General features: G+C 34.6%; 2 protein-coding genes and 1 long non-coding RNA gene across 5 annotated transcripts in view; 1 reads left to right on the forward strand and 2 right to left on the reverse strand.

Annotated features, from left to right (window-relative positions):
• Positions 1-9,368: 9,368 nt before the first annotated feature.
• On the reverse strand, positions 9,369-13,288 carry LOC127832177 (uncharacterized). 3 transcript variants are annotated; one of them, XR_008026729.1, is made up of 4 exons: positions 13,148-13,288; positions 10,201-10,542; positions 9,857-10,082; positions 9,369-9,708 (listed from the first exon to the last, which is right to left on the reverse strand). It is a non-coding gene; the product is annotated as an uncharacterized LOC127832177 (long non-coding RNA). The 3 variants fall into 3 exon arrangements; XR_008026725.1 differs by having other exon boundaries at positions 9,369-10,082; XR_008026722.1 differs by having other exon boundaries at positions 9,369-10,082; positions 12,717-13,288.
• Positions 12,712-16,434, forward strand: part of LOC127832011 (major vault protein-like) — a 44,859-nt gene continuing 41,136 nt past the window's right edge. The window contains exon 1 of the mRNA XM_052357144.1: positions 12,712-12,850. The gene's annotated coding sequence lies outside the window, so the exon portion shown is untranslated. The remainder of the gene's footprint in view (positions 12,851-16,434) is intronic.
• On the reverse strand, positions 14,210-16,353 carry LOC127832166 (uncharacterized). Its single transcript, XM_052357469.1, has 3 exons — positions 16,033-16,353; positions 15,223-15,323; positions 14,210-14,717 (listed from the first exon to the last, which is right to left on the reverse strand). Exons 1-3 carry the CDS (start codon positions 16,089-16,091, stop codon positions 14,542-14,544), a joined length of 336 nt encoding a protein of 111 aa, XP_052213429.1. The 5' UTR covers positions 16,092-16,353; the 3' UTR covers positions 14,210-14,541.

Below are 16,434 nucleotides of genomic sequence, written 5' to 3' on the forward strand. Positions count from 1 at the left end.
TCATAAAATCATTAATTACAGATGTTTTAACAAATTTAATGAAACCAATTTTCAAAACGTCTCAGCAAATACTAATTTTGATATAGTGGAAACAATAGAGGATACAAATGAGGCATTTGAAGAATTTTATAACATATTAAACTCAGTTCTTAATAAGAATGCCCCTATCAAATATCTGGTTGGTACAACGAAAACGTAAAACAAGCCAGGTCTTTAAGGGAAAAATATAAACGTGAATCTAATTGGCCACACTATAAGTTGTGGCGTAACAAATGCGATGGTGCAATCATATTGGCTAAAAAGAATATTTTTCGAATGCGGTACAAAACTAAACAAGTGCGAAATCGCTCTGGAAAACTATTAAATTAGCATTAAATGAACACGAAGAATCCTCTATTTTGCCAAACGTAATAAGAATGATAATCAGTTAATATCTGGTAAAACAAATGTAGCTGATGCACTTAATGACCACTTTGTTGACGTCCCGAAACTTATTAAAAAGACTGAATTTACTGAACACGATTTCAACTCACTGCAAACATATGTAGATGCTAAGCTAGATTCTTAGCATTTCTCTGTTAGGTTCATTACTTCATTAGAAGTTAGCACATTAATTGATCAACTACATTCAAACAAATCTGCTGGGGCTGATGGTATAGGGCCCATCATTATTAAACTTTGCAAAGATATCAAAATACAACCAATCACTGCTCTTATAATTAACTGTGTATCACATGGAACCTTTCCAGACATGCTTTAAATTGCAAACGTTGTACCTTTATACAAGGGGGATCGGTAGGAGATCCCAATAATTATAGACCAATATCACGTTTACCTACTATATCTACAATATTTGAAAAGCATATAGCTAGACAATTGCATATATATCTAGAATCTACATGTCTATTAAACAAACCTCAGTCGGGTTTTCGCAAATATCATTCTTGCCAAACAGCCTTGATAAATATAGTTGATTCATTGCTAAAACACATTGATAATGGAAATCTGGTAGGTACAATTTTCTTTGATTTAAAAAAGCATTTGATCTTGTGGACCATATGGTTCTTTTATACAAATTAAAACTTCATCATTTGAATGAAAGGTCATGCGACCTATTTTCTTCATATCTCCGCAATCGATTTCAGTATATCAAAGCAGAAAACACTACCTCTAATTGAATAAGAACCATTGATGGTGTTCCTCAATTTTGGGATCTCTTCTATTTCTTATTAACGTTAATGAATTTTCGTTAACTCTTACATGTAATTCTGCAATGTATGCTAATGATACAACATTGCACACTGTGGGAAAAAATATTCAAACAGTTCAAAATAAGCTACAAACTAATCTTTGATTGTAAATGAATATTGCATAACTAATAACACTATTATAAATCCACTAAAAACTGCTTGTATGGTATTATGGTAGAAACGGAAAGTTCAAAAATTAACACTAAAATTCAAAATTTCAGATACGGTGATCAAAACAGTAAATGGTCAAACACTTCTTGGCCTTTATATTGACAATACTCTATCTTGGAAACTACACATTGACAGAATTTGTTCAAAAATGTCGTTTCGAATGTTTTATCTGCAACAAGACTATTGCCAAGCAATATATGTCCCCTACCGGCTCCACTATTGTCAGATTTGTTTAAGGTTGCCATAGCAACCAGAATTTTTGACGTAGGATCAAAATTAAATGACGTGCATAATGTCTATATTGGCTTGCTATCTATCTATGTTTCAAGTTTCATGACAAAATATGAAGAAAACCCACCATTTCAGCAGTATTTCTAGTCTATTTGTTGCCATAGCAACCATATTTTTTTACAAATGAACAAAATTAAATGACGTGCATAATGTCCATATTGCCATCTATCCATGTTTAAATTTTCATGAAAAAGTTTTAAGAACTTTTTAAAATATCGCAGGATCCAGAAAAGTGTGACAGACTCACAGACAGACAGACACACAGAGCGAAAACCATAAGTCCCATCCGGTGAAACCGGTAGGGGACAAAAAATAAAACCATATTTAACCCTTGAAATGCGTAAGCTCTTCTATAATGTTTATATCTCACCTATATCCGACTACGCCTGTGTTACCTGGAGTTCAGCGGCAAAAAGGGAAATTAATAGAATAGTCAAACTACAAAAGCGTTGTGGTGCACATATTTTAAATAAAAAGTACAACACCAATTCAAGAGCCCGATTTAAAGATCTAAAATGGTTGACTTTCGAACAGCGTAATCACTATCGCACGTCAGCTATTGTATTTAAAGCATTTCACAATCATCCCCAACATACATACGTGACTTTTTGACGCCTTCACAAAATAAGCACTATAACTTGCGATCTTGCAAAAAGAGGGATTTAAAGCTTGTGCGAATACCCAAAACAAACTATTTCAAACAATCGTTTGAATTGTCTAGCACAACAATTTAGAATTCGTTACCCCATTCTATACGTCAATCAAAAAATTTAATGACATTTAAGAAAAAAAATAAAAGCTTATCTTTCTATCGTTGAATAAATCGAACATGCTTCATATTTTTTAGTATATAACCTTAGTTTAATATTTGAATACTGTTCTTGCATAAATGATAATTGTAGTTTCATGTCTGTCATTTGTTTAGAACTATGATATATGTCATTATTAGTGTGCATGCAATTTATGATTATTTATGTTTTGTTCTTATTGCTTAAGATGAAATATTATGTATTTGTTGTAAATTGTATTATGTTAGAAGACCTTGTTGAAAATAAGAAATGTATTATATAAATTGCATATTATGTAATGTCATCTGATGTATTTCTTAACAATTCTATCTTCTTTAAATAAAAAACAAATATGTGTGATGTGTTATATGATAAACAAAAATTGGTAGATTTAAGATAAGAAATAAAAAATATTCTAAAATACAAATTTTTATGGTAAAATCGTGTTGTCCGCTGAAAAGAAAAAATATGCAAATTATGTCATCGATTTTACTGTTATTATTTTTTCAAGCTTATATAGGAAAATAAATTGACTTTTAAAAATCTTAGCAAGTCATTATTTTCAACATCGTTTGCATAAACACTGCTACTTTGAAAATGTGTTTCTTGCAAATACTTGTAATGTGTTTTACGTGGAATTTATAGCGAAGTTCTTGTTTAATTGTGAAAAATCCACCGAAAATCGCCTTTTGTCATAACTGACATTTGGACGTCGAGAATTAAACACTTCGATTTTGGGGTCATTGTTTTGAAACTTTTAGCTGTTTTGGACATACTTGGTGGATTTTCATCAAACTAACGGTGTTTAATCATAGATGGATGCTTCCTGCTGGTAACCACAACGACATATGTATGCATTGTTTGATCTTTCATGCCGTTGCATTGTGTTACTCAATTAACCTGTGAAATCATCGTTGGATACCTTTTCTCTTATATATAAGGACCAAATTTTTTTCAAGCACCTGTGTATTGTATTTAATTGTTTTATAAATGAAATATATGTATGTTATGCTCTTAAGTATTCTTAAATGAACCTCGGGCACGGAAAAAATACTTACACGTATCCGCCACCTAATAACCGGCCAATTTAGACTGTACCCGAGTTTTTTTTCCCGCCCAAAATCCGATGTCGTAAAACACGCTACGGAATACGAAACCAAATTCTCTTTGAATAAAACCTGCATCAACATTCTTTTTTGAGTAATGATTTCGATAATATAGAGGCCACTTCATAGAATATTGACATTAATATGAACATAATTAATTTGTAACAAAAACGGATAACGTCCAATTAAGCGCTAGAATTGTCGGGTGCGTTTCAGTATATTTTCCGTACCCGGGGTACATTAAAGTATACTTGAGAGTACCAGAAGTACATTTAATAGTACCCAAGCCGGCAATGACCAATCGAGCATTATACTTAAGGCACTGTGCACTGACTGGTAGTCAACAATTAATTGCAAAATTGGACCAACATCACTTTGAAAATGCAAGTCCTCTAACTGTAAAGAACAAACAAAATTGATACTTTTAAGTAAGTCATGTTAAATTGTGTTACTTGTAGCCATTGTGTACTTTTCCTGTCAAGTAAAATTATGTTGATAATAATGTAGCAATTCATCAGTGACCGCCTGCTTAAACAATTCAGTTCTGAAATGGTTCATTTAAGGAGGAGGTGGTTCCAATGAAAGTATTGAAATTTTTACAGAGGCTGTTATAGGCACCGAGGTGCCTGCAATTGCTGTGACTGCAACCGTGGCATTATACACCAGCTTCAGTTTAGTGCAGAAGTTTTCAGCTGTGTATGTTTTTCTTTACTGCTTGCAAGTTAAAAGCATATGAACAGTATTCTATTGGCTTTGTCCGTCTGTCTTCCAGTCTGCCTGTCACAAAAGTTTTAAGAACTATACATCATAAACTATATAAGATGTCAACAGAAAACTTAATAGCTGTATAGATATTAATCAGGAGAAGTACCGTTCACAAAAATATACCCAGATACTTTCATAGTAAAGAGTTGTTGCCCTTTTTAGTTCATCTGTCACGAAGTGACATGGTGAGCTTATGTGACCGTGTGATGTCCGGTGTCCGTTGTGCGTGTGTGCGTACGTGCGTCCGTCAACAATTTGTTTGTGTAGACAGTAGAGGTCACAGTTTTTATCCAATCTTTATGAAATTTGGTCATAATGTGTATCTTGATGAAATCTGGGTTGGGATTGTATTTGGGTCATCTGGGGTCAAAAACTAGGTCACTAGGTAAAATAAAAGAAAAACCTTGTGTAGACAATAGAGATCACAGTTTTCATCCAATCTTTATGAAACTTGGTCAGAATGTTTATCTTGATAAAATCTAGGATGGGATTGTATTTGGGTCATCTGGGGTCAAAGACTAGGTCACTAGGTCAAATCATAGAAAAACCTTGTGTAGACAATAGACGTCACAGTTTTCATCAGATCTTAATGAAATATTGTCATAATGTTTGTCTTGTTAAAATCTGGGTGTGGATTGAATTTGGGTCATCTGGGGTCAAAAACTAGGTCACTAGGTCAAAGTTTTAAAAAACACTTTTGTAGACAGTAGAGGTCACAGTTTTCATCCAAACTTAATAAAATTTTGCTAGAATGTTAATTTTGGTGAAATCTGGGTTGGGATTGTATTTGGGTCATCTGGGGTCAAAAACTAGGTCACTAGGTCAAATCATAGAAAAACCTTGTGTAGACAATAGAGGTCATAGTTTTCGTCCGATCTTAATGAAATATGTTCAGAATGTTTATCTTGATAAATAAAGGATCTGGCACGAGTTGTCATATCATACCATATTTTATTAACCGAGATCAGGAATTTTGTTAGTAAGCGAGCCTTTGGCGAGCTTACTAATGAATTTCCTGGACGAGTTTAATAAAAATATGGTATGATATGACAACGAGTGTCAGATCTTTTTATCACATGCTTTTAAATGAGCAAATGAAATAAATATTTACGCAAACGTGATGATAAATCCCGAATATTGTTTACATTTCGTGACGTAATTTGACTTTGCAACGTCATTTCAGCAAAATAACAAAATGCGATTGGTCAATAAACAAAAAATAAGCCAATGAAAACGCTTAAAAATGTTGTATTAAACATGTGTAATAAAAAAATATGTAATGGTTGTATTGCATGGGAAAACTGGTATAGCATTTGATTATATCTGATTTTGGATCGTATATGGGTCATCTGGGTTCAAAAAATTAGGTCACCGGGCCAATTCTAGTAAAACCTTGTGTAGATGAAAGAGGTCACAGTTTTCATCACGTCTTAATGAAATTTTGTCAGAATGTATTTATTAATGAAATCTGGCTTGGGATTGTATGTGGGCCTGATAGAATTTAAGTTGATGTAGCAAGGTTAGTCAGGTGAGCAATTCAGGGCCATCGTGGCCCTCTTGTTTCTTGTGTGATGTAATTTTTAAGGGCTTAATCTCGGATAAAATACCGTATTTCAACATGAAAGTTCATGGGTGTGTATAAATCAATAGGAAGAAGAACCGTGCACAAGAACCATAACCCTGCACTTTCTAAACTATGAGTTTCTACCCTTTTTTCTTTTTATGATGTAACTTTTCAAGGCTTAATCTCAGATAAGATTTCAACATGAAAAATCATGGACGTATAGATAACAATGAGGAAAATTGCAATGCATAAAAACAATTATCCTACACTTAATAATCTTTTAAGGATGATACCATATTAGTTTTTTTTCTCCTTCTATTAGAATTGCCGTGAACGGCCATTTCATAATTTTTACACAAACATTTCAGAAATTAAGTAAGGACACTATACTTGACAAAAACGGTCATTTTCAATTGTGAAAATTTGACTTTTTGAGCTTTAAACTATCAAAAACGGCCATTTCACAATTCAAAATTAAAATTTGATATAATATTTTAAATAAGCGAGACAAGATATTGACAGTAGTAAAGCTTTTCTATGGTTTTAGATAGAGTTTACCAGTCAGAATATTGTTTTAAAGGGACTGTCAACCACGACGACGAAGAAAAGAAAAGTTGTAAAATACCGTATTTTTTAAATAATTAGTTTGGAAATAAAATTTACTGGGTATGTCTACCATGTAACTACCAGTGAACTATAAATAACGCCAGTAGATTGATCATCATCGACACGTGGTAAACCCAGAAATGCAAAGTGTGCATGCGTAGTGAATTGTATATATTTTATATATAAAATAATCAATCAACTTGCGTTATTTATAGTGTGTAAATCGTTATGCCACCTATTTTCGCGATGTACTTTCTATTTCACATCGCGAAAATTTAAATATACTGATAATATGAACTTTTTTTAAGTAATGCAATATACCAGTCGTGATATTTTAATCAATATAAACTAACAATTGTAAAAAAATACGGTATTTTAGAACTTTTCTTTTTTCGTCATTCGTGGTAGACAGTCCCTTTAAGTGGTTATTTGTTGAAAGAAAGCGTCAAGACAGTGAAAATAATATTTTAATGCATTATTTAAAGACAGTTTACTATGATGCAAGTATTAAACATGTTTTTACTAAACTAATTCTTAAAAAACTGAATTTCACAATTTTTACACGTTGGCAACTCGTTTGTTTCACAACTTTCAGAAGTTCGCGACTCATTTATTCACTATTTTAACAAGTTCGGGACTCATTTTTTCACGAAGTGAGGGGGCAGGGGAGCTTCACAAAATCAGAAAAAAGCCCTGCATATATCGAGGGAAATTCACCCATTCATAAACTAAATTTATTTTTCGGGGAATATCAATTCAACAAATTTGATTGTTTAATTTCTTGATTTAGCATTTTAATGATCATACTTGTTATTGTATAACTGAAGACAACTTGCAGAAAACACAATCCCAATCATAGAACAAGTTCAGTTGCATTTATTAATTTGCTTGAAAACATCATGTGACAACAAATGCATGACAAATCTTACATGCTTCATAACTGAGAATTGTCTAAAATGCTTAATTGATTTAAAGAACGAATATTATTATTTGTTAACTTTAACATACGATTCATGAAAAATTATTTTCAAAGAAACATCTGCCAGTTCACAAATCTCGGAATTGTGTGATGTGCCAAATCAATAAATATTTCGCCCAAACATTTGTCAAAATAAAGTTAATCCATAAAACATCAGTGTTCCTTATTGCAATAGCCAAATTTTCAACGCAAGATGTGGTATGGTAACATACATTTAACAAGATAAAAATGCTAGTTTATAATTTTCTGTGGCACAATATATTCCATTTTAATTTCCCATGACATATACGCCTAAAACACGAATCATTTTCGAACTCATCCATGATATCATTGGGACAAATCTTTTGACCATGTTTCATGAAGATCTGACAGTAAATTTGGCTTCTATAGTTCTAACAAGTTTTAACTAAAGCTATATAATAAAGATGCCCCGCCCCCTTGCGGCCATGTTTTTCAAGCAACTGGAAACATTTTCGAACTCGACTAAGATAAAGATGGGACAAAGTCTAAGATAAAGATGGGACAAATTTTCTGACAAAGTTTCATGAAGATCGGACAATAAATGTTACCTTTAGAGTGTTAACAAATCAAATGTTGACGACGCACGACGGACAAAGCGATCACAAAAGCTCAGAGTACTCGACTGAGCTGAAATGTCCAACAAATGTGTTAAAAAAAATTCAGCAATTGCAAGTGCCCATGTTGCTCGACAGATGACCGATAACACAGAAACTTGTTAAATTGTAAGGAAAAGTTCAAAACAAGAGGGACTGAAAAGCCCAAAGTCGCTCACCTGAAATAAAAAGGAACTGACCTGTTCTGTGAAGCCAAAGATATCTTTGAAACAAATGTTCTGACCAAGTTTCGTGAAGATTGAGCAATAAATGTGATTTTTAGATGTTGACAAGATTTTACAATAGCCATATAAGGAAAAAATTACCTGCCCCCTGGCATTAATGCTTTTCAACAAATTGTAACGGTATTGAAACTTATCTTATCCAATATATCATTACAACAAGAGGACCTGAAAGGCCCAAAGTACCTCACCTTAGATACAAAGGAACTGAGCTGTTCTGTGCAGCCTAACATTTCAAAAGATAGAAAAAATGTTCTGACCACGTTTCATGAAAAGTAAACTATTAATGTAAATTTTGCAATTTTGTCTGATTGTCATAGAAGAAATATAATTGTTTACGAACGAAATTTGTTTTCTTTTGTATTTTCTAAAAATGGTCGTAGAAAAATTCACTTACAAGGGTTTAGAAACATTATCAGAAAGAACTCTTTCCCTGTGTCTTGCAAATAGTTTTTCAGTTTCATCGGCGCTCTCGTTTATTAATTAATTTACGATTAACATAGAGAAATATCCAATATCACATCCAATTGAACAACACGATAAAGAAGTAGTAACCTAAGTATAATAGAGATAATCTGACAAATATTTACCCGTTTTAATCGATTTAGTTGGAGAAAAGGTGTAAAAATATGTAGAGCCGAATAAGCCTGGTCAATTTCGGACCGAAGAAGCTTGGGGCCGAAACAGATTGCTACACATTATTGATTAACTGCCCGGACAGTAGTGCTGGACGTTGCGTGACACGACCAGTTCGTGCCACTAATATTTGTGTAGGAGGGCATTGGACGTTTCGTCATGCTGATACTATAAAGCGGATAGATGTGAATAATACCATATACATGTGAATAATAACGGGAAACTTTCTCACCTTTGATTGTAACATATGTTCAATGTAAAAAATGCATGTCAGTTTAAGGTTCAATTTACATGATTCATATAATACATTAACAATATCGAGAATTATTACATAAATATATTCAAAATTTTTCAATGAATTGACATGATAATCATTACAATAAACAAGAAAATCAAAACAAGATTTATTTCATTACAAGATTTACTTTACTTTTTTAAATATGATACATTAACAATATCAAAAGTGAATGCATACATATATTTAAAAATGTTTCAATACCCATAAACATAAGTACACAAATATATACAAAAAATACAACAGCATACTATACTATACTATTCATACACAAATCAGATATATTACATTTCGTTTTGACTGTATGGCGATATACGCTCAAAATATCCGGTTATCACATCGATCCTCGGATCCACGTCCGGTCCAGGTAGTATTGTACAGCACCACATTCAGTATAGGACCTCCGACCGAAATGATAATTTATTTCTATTAACTAGTAACAACATTGGTAACATTATTTTTAATGTATATCAGAATAAATCAAACGATATATTTGCGTAATAAATAGTATTAAATACATTTATAAACATTAAACAACAATATGCATACCTCTTCAGCCTGCAGCTTCAGCTGTTCGAAAGCGGAAACGATGTGCTCGCACGGCAAAACGGCAAGGGCATCAGTTTCCTCAAGAAGAGGAACTTGTCGCCCTTTGCCGCAAATGCCGTGGCGAGGCCCTCGTTCACAACCTACCGGTACACGCGCTGGTTCCATTGAAACACACATCCTTTCAGAGTGGCCCATGGGTAGATCTGGCGTATCGCCTGCCACGCCGCTGAAAAAAAAACATACAAATAGTGTAGACAATATATCACTTAATAAGTTTAAAATCAATTGACTTAATAATGTTGTGATTTCAACTAATTACGTAAGTTATATATTTAAAAAACTACCTGCTTCAAAATCGAGCATGAACCACTCGACCAGTGGATTTTCCAGGCGTTGGTAAATGGTTGATAGCACACTTATAAACCGGTATAGTCATCCTTCGTACCCCTGGACAGCAGCACGTACACCAGCGGCACTTGCTTAGTGTCTTCACCCTTCTTCACGATGGCGTGTATAGTGAACAGTTGGTAAAACGGAGTTTTTACCAGCTTGAACGTCCCGTCTATAAACCATATCTCTGGGTTTCCTTCAGCTGATTGGACGTCGCAAAGATGATGTGACGCGCATCACCCACCCGCACGCCGTCAACCAAGAAATCATCGCCGACCAACTTCATTTTATTAGTTCTATATTGAATAAATTGTATTATTGTGCATTCATGCTATATTATAATATGTGTATACAAAAACATACACATAAACATGATGCATACAAAATAACAGCACTTCATGTTTCATATTTATTGAACATTATGAACTATGCACACATATTGTATACTAACAATAAATCATTTAATGTTTATTATATATATAGGCAGTGACTAGTCGTACGGCCCCGTCCGGGTAGACACGAGGCTACCCGTACGGCCCCGTACGGGTAGACACAAGGCTACCCGTACGGCTCTGTTCGTATAGCCTTTCCTATGGAGATTTGACACGTTAATTCAAACCTAAACAAACACAATGGCGGATACGTTCGTATTTAGCAATGAATAGGAGACTTAGAGATGTACATGCTACAGTGCACTGTCGGGAAAAGGTTAATTTAAGAAATAATATTTTTCTATCATGGTTTGTTGTCGAATAACCCACAGTATGGAGTATACTGTAGATGCGTAGGAATTAAATCACGAGTGCGAAGGTGGGTTATTCGACAACAAACCATCATAGAAAAATATTATTTCGATTCTAACACGATTCTAATTGATTTGGTTCAAGTTTTAGGACGTGAACTATATTTTTAATACTCCGCCCTTCTTAGTACAAAGTTCACTATTTAGTGACGTCATTGAATTGTACAAACATATGACGTCGTTTTCATTTACAAATATTTTGCAAATGACGTCACTTTCATTGAAAACAACAATCGTAGAAACTTAATGACGTCACGTTTATTGATGCTACTGAAAAGCTGACATGCTATAAATGTTTTCTGAATTACGTTTCCTAACAAATAACATTCTTTGTAGGCGTGGTTATGCCAATTTTCACCAAATATACAATTAGTTGTTTCATTACACTTATATAAATGCTACATTTATTACATTTCTTTTAGAGCGGGTTTTATCACGTATATTTAGCTGCAATATTTTCTTTATTTATTCGGAACTATTTTCGAAACATTAAGCTCCGCCCATAAGTTATTGCAGAATAACCCACGCTTGATTTCCTTCTTTGTCTATAGAAAACAAGTCACGTGCCGTGTTAGAATATGTTTTTTTCATGGAACTATTCGTACGATTTTACTTTTTTTGCCTGACATACTGTCAACTTGCGCTGGCGACTAGTTAGAACAACATGCCGCAACATAGACGGTAATAAATAACGTGTCAACAATCAAAGTAATAAAGCAATTAATCAAAACCTTTGTGATAACAAATAGGGGTACGTATTGATAATTGACACTATTGTTGTTGTTTTTTTTGACTCGCTAAAATTTAACTAGCGAACTGCGGTGAGTGGGAGCTATGAGCGAAGACGTAATTGACACGTTTATTGAACTCGATTCCACCATTACCTAGTTTTATTTAAGAAAGCAAATATTCAACTTATTATATAATTAAACATCACTTAAACATATTAAAAAAATAAACCCGTTAAATTTAGTATTTGTGTAATTGATAAAAATGTGCGCGCTTTGGTACATTAACAAACATACGTAACAATCAGTAATTGAGATCATAATACTTAGTTAATTTGCATTCGTGTCCTATATTTAACCCACATTTTTTAATTGTATAATGAAAATCAAGCGATACTACCTCGGCTACAAACGTTTGTTGACAGGATTAATTAATCATTCTCGTGTATTTGCAGTCTGGTTTTTGTTTCGTCGTGGTGGAAATCCGAGTCGTGCAAAGTATATAAAGGGTGTAAACAAGTGAGATATGAAAATGTAAATTTATTTCGCCAAACAACAATTACAACAATCAATAGAAATCACAGTTATTGAGTATATAAATACGCATTTTACATGCAAATATCAAATGTTTATAAGCCGTACGGCTAGCTAGAAAATCTCCATAGGAAAGGCTATACGAACAGAGCCGGACGGGTAGCCTCGTGTCTACCCGTACGGGGCCGTACGACTAGTCACTGCCTTATATATAATAATAATTGTTAAAACTGTTGGAATTAACTACATTAATATACATCCCAATATTATTCACACATATAAGGCATTATTCACACCTATCCGCCAATATATTATCAATGGGACGAAATGTCTACCACTTTTCAACACAAATATCAGTGGCACGAACTGGTAGTGGTTCGAAACGTCCCCCGACCATTGTACATACCGGTCTGACAATAACGTATTGACGTCACCATTTATGTATAGAATGATAACCCGACAGCACTATCGTAGTCTGAGCCGGGTACCAAGCTAATTATTGTAAGAGAAGTCGGCCACTTGAACTGCACTTGTTTAGAGGTAAGAACATTCGTTTGTTTATCTGTCTTCTTGAGAAAAGTTCTTTTTTGCAATATTTCAAAATCGCCGTCATGTCGTAAATTGCGTGGATTTCGTTTAGCTTCAACTCCCAAATGAAGGTGGGGTCCACTACAGGGTTGTTGAACTATTTACGAATGCTTTATAATTGCTTGTTGTCAAGAATTTCTTCAATACTATTTATGCTTAACATGGAATCCCATGTACTTAAAATCTTAAGTACTTTAAATTCATCATCTTAATTCTGAACAAATGTGTATAAATGAAAGTTATACAAACATCTTGATCATCCATCATCTTTCTGTTGTTTTTTCCATTTATTAGTTGGTCCCGTTTGCGGCCAGCTTGATTTACATAGCATATTTTGCAAATCAGTATGTGCTGAGAAGCCTTAAGGTTATATTACACTAATTCTGATTCCCATAGGGTCCCATTATAAAACTAACAACTTTCACAGCATTTTTCTTGCCTTTTCGACATATCAATTTTTCCGAACCTGGTATCATTTTAAAGATGGATCTGTCCTCTTCCAATAATTGCAATCAAAAACATACCGTCTCGCAACTTCTAAGAAAGTAAATTGCTGTGGAATGAACCCACTGTAGAATAACGTGTTTCGGAATCCTAATTTCAACAAAAGTCCCACACAATAGAAAACACACCCTCAAAAGTCCATCTTTTAAGTTAGCTTCCAATCCAAGGCATCAAAGTACTCCAGACACATACAGGATATTACAAATAACCACAAAAGACATGTCTCACATTGTTAAATGGCTTATATTCAAGAAGAGAAAAGGAACTCTTTAGAAATAGGCACTACTTTCGAATGGACCACGGAGGGATACACAATGATTTAGTGTAATGTAACCTTTAAGGGAACTCAACTTTGTCCTATCTTTTTCAAACTTTCTCCACATGAGATTTGAACTATTTCCACCACGAATATGCAATTTCAGTGCATGCGGATGGGGGTAAAGGCCTTAAAATGGCCATTTAAAGCGGTGAATAAATTGGCCGCAGTCAAGTCGGAATGCATGATTTTTAGTCTAAGTGACAGCTGATTTTGTGTCTCCAATTATTGTTATGCGTAACTTTTATGGCAAAAACTGGTATCATTGCATGCAAAATTCACCAATATATCAGCAAAAGGCCCAATTAAATGTATTGATTGTGAATCAGTGTACTTTTCTTGATGAAAAAGGAGACTTTTAATTTTAAGCACTTTTTTCACACAAAAAACTCACTGACAGCATATAAAATCATGTTTTTCAAGAAAATTATTATCAAAAGCTTCACTTACAATCTAAACATACACATTGCAATTAAAATAATTAATGCTATTATGATGAGAGGAATAATTCGCAGCTTTCAAGCCGATACAAGCCTGCTACCCAAAATTAACACTTAGAATGGTGCAAATCGCTCCTTCAACAGCTTAATACACAATGTGACATTTGTTGCTCATCCAGATAGTCTCTCTCATAAAAATAAGTCCTGTTGGCTACATTTTATTAAGTGTTCTCTTTAAAATCCAGTGTTGAAAGCTTAACTTTTGCAAAAATGCCACAGTCCCCATGCAAAAAAGCATGTTTGCTAAGGAATTCCTGCCCGAGGGGCCACACTAATGTCGGGAAAGTCATTTGAGTGTGATTCCTCTGTAGTTCAGTGTACATTCATTTCACTACCTGGGGATGACTATCAAGATCAATTTTCCCAGCTTGGTGAAGTGTTGACCTTTCATGATGTTGATGGATCGTCCACAAGCGCTGCACCACTGCGGCCTCGGTACCGGACAGGGAGTCGGATTGAGGTGTACACAAACCCGGAGTCAGGCAAGGATCATCCAGACCTTTAATAAAATAAAATGTTAAGGCCCCTGAAACTGGCAATTATGTTCAACACTGAGATAAGGAAACACATAAAGGAGAAATCATGCCATGGCTTTATCATTATTGACACGGCAAACTCGAGCAGCTGGGGACTCGGCTCTAAACAAAACAGGTATGCTCTATCAATCCGAGCAAGATGGCATGTCAGAGTTAAAAAGAGCAAACAAACATACAAAAGAGATGTTTTGGAAATTAGAAATTAAATGCCAGAAGTAATTTCAAGTATTGTTTTTTGTCTGCAAGGGTTGCTGTGGAAAATAGTGCTTAACGCATAGTTTGGCCTGTCGGGGTTCTGCTGGCAAGAACACATCGAAGTCATATCTGCCCGAGAACTGTAAGCTTGAGATAACCATATCTGATGAAGTACTGCTTGAAGAATGCATTCTAATTGTACTTGAACCAGATAGCATTGACAGCACAAGGCTTCAGACCCCCCAAAAGTGTGAGGCTTTCAATAGTGCTTACCTGATACCAGACCGCAATGCCCAAGACAGTGACTTTCTCCCGGAACTGCACAGGCTGCATCCGCAGCACAATCCTTAAGCTCAATCATGGTCTGGCTGACTCTAAAATAGTGAAATCTGAATTTACAGATGCTCCTTTTTCTAAAGGTTATGAGTTTATTGCCTATCTTATTAAAAGCAATCACAATGACATGCTAAAGAAGACATGTGCATTTCTGAAAAAACAACATACAGCTGCCCGATACTTGACTAGGAAAAGGCGCTAAGGTCTTCACTCTGAAATTCATTACTCTAAGGGCTTAACAGAACCAAAGCCAGTTCTTGCAGCTAAATGGCCCCACCTACAGCTAAATATGCTTTATAGGTTGAAAATAAAGTTATTTGTCTGAAGAACTAGCGCTATTAACTCATCAGCTATGTTGCTCCACCGGCAGCAATTCTGTAAACATAGTGTATATATGGAAATACCTAGTCTACCTCATGCGACGCACCACTACGTCCACTGTAAATACACAGCTAAGTTAGTACTTTAACGAACAAACTGAAATTCATGTTTGAATTAAAGAATCAGTATGATGACTCTCATTGAAATCATGTCCAGTGCACCAGTCAGAGCAAGACAGCTAGCGGATTGTTGACCGTCTGCGGCTCAAGGGACAAATGGTCAGGCCTACAAACAAAGAGAAAAATGGCATAAATGGGTTGCATTCATGTGATTTGGCATATTTTTCATCTTGCTCTCCACCTGAAACTTCAATCTTTGGACATAATAATATTTACATTCAAGATTTGTTGGAAATGTAACCCTTACTTGTCCATACCAGGTCCCCCTCCCATCCGAAACAGTCCAAAACCACCTAAAACATCCATTTGAACCAAAATATTGACATCTCTAATCTATTTTAGCACCCAAATCATCAAAACATTCATTAAAATTCATGTTCTACTTGTCTCGCTTGCAGACGAATCCATGTGACCTTGACATTGCAGTAAATGTGCTTTTTTAAGGTTATATTACACTAATTCCGATTCCCAAAGGGTCCCATTATAAAACTGACAACTTTCACAGCATTTTTCTTGCCTTTTCGGGGTATCAATTTTTCTGAACCTGGTATCATTTTTAAGATGGATCTGTCCCCTTCCAATAATTGCAATCAAAAACATACCGTCTCGCAACTTCTAAGAAAATAATCGCTGTCGAATGAACCCACTG

This window comes from Dreissena polymorpha, chromosome 1 (assembly GCF_020536995.1).
Source record: "Dreissena polymorpha isolate Duluth1 chromosome 1, UMN_Dpol_1.0, whole genome shotgun sequence".
In the NCBI taxonomy this organism is placed as follows: Eukaryota; Metazoa; Mollusca; class Bivalvia; order Myida; family Dreissenidae; genus Dreissena; species Dreissena polymorpha.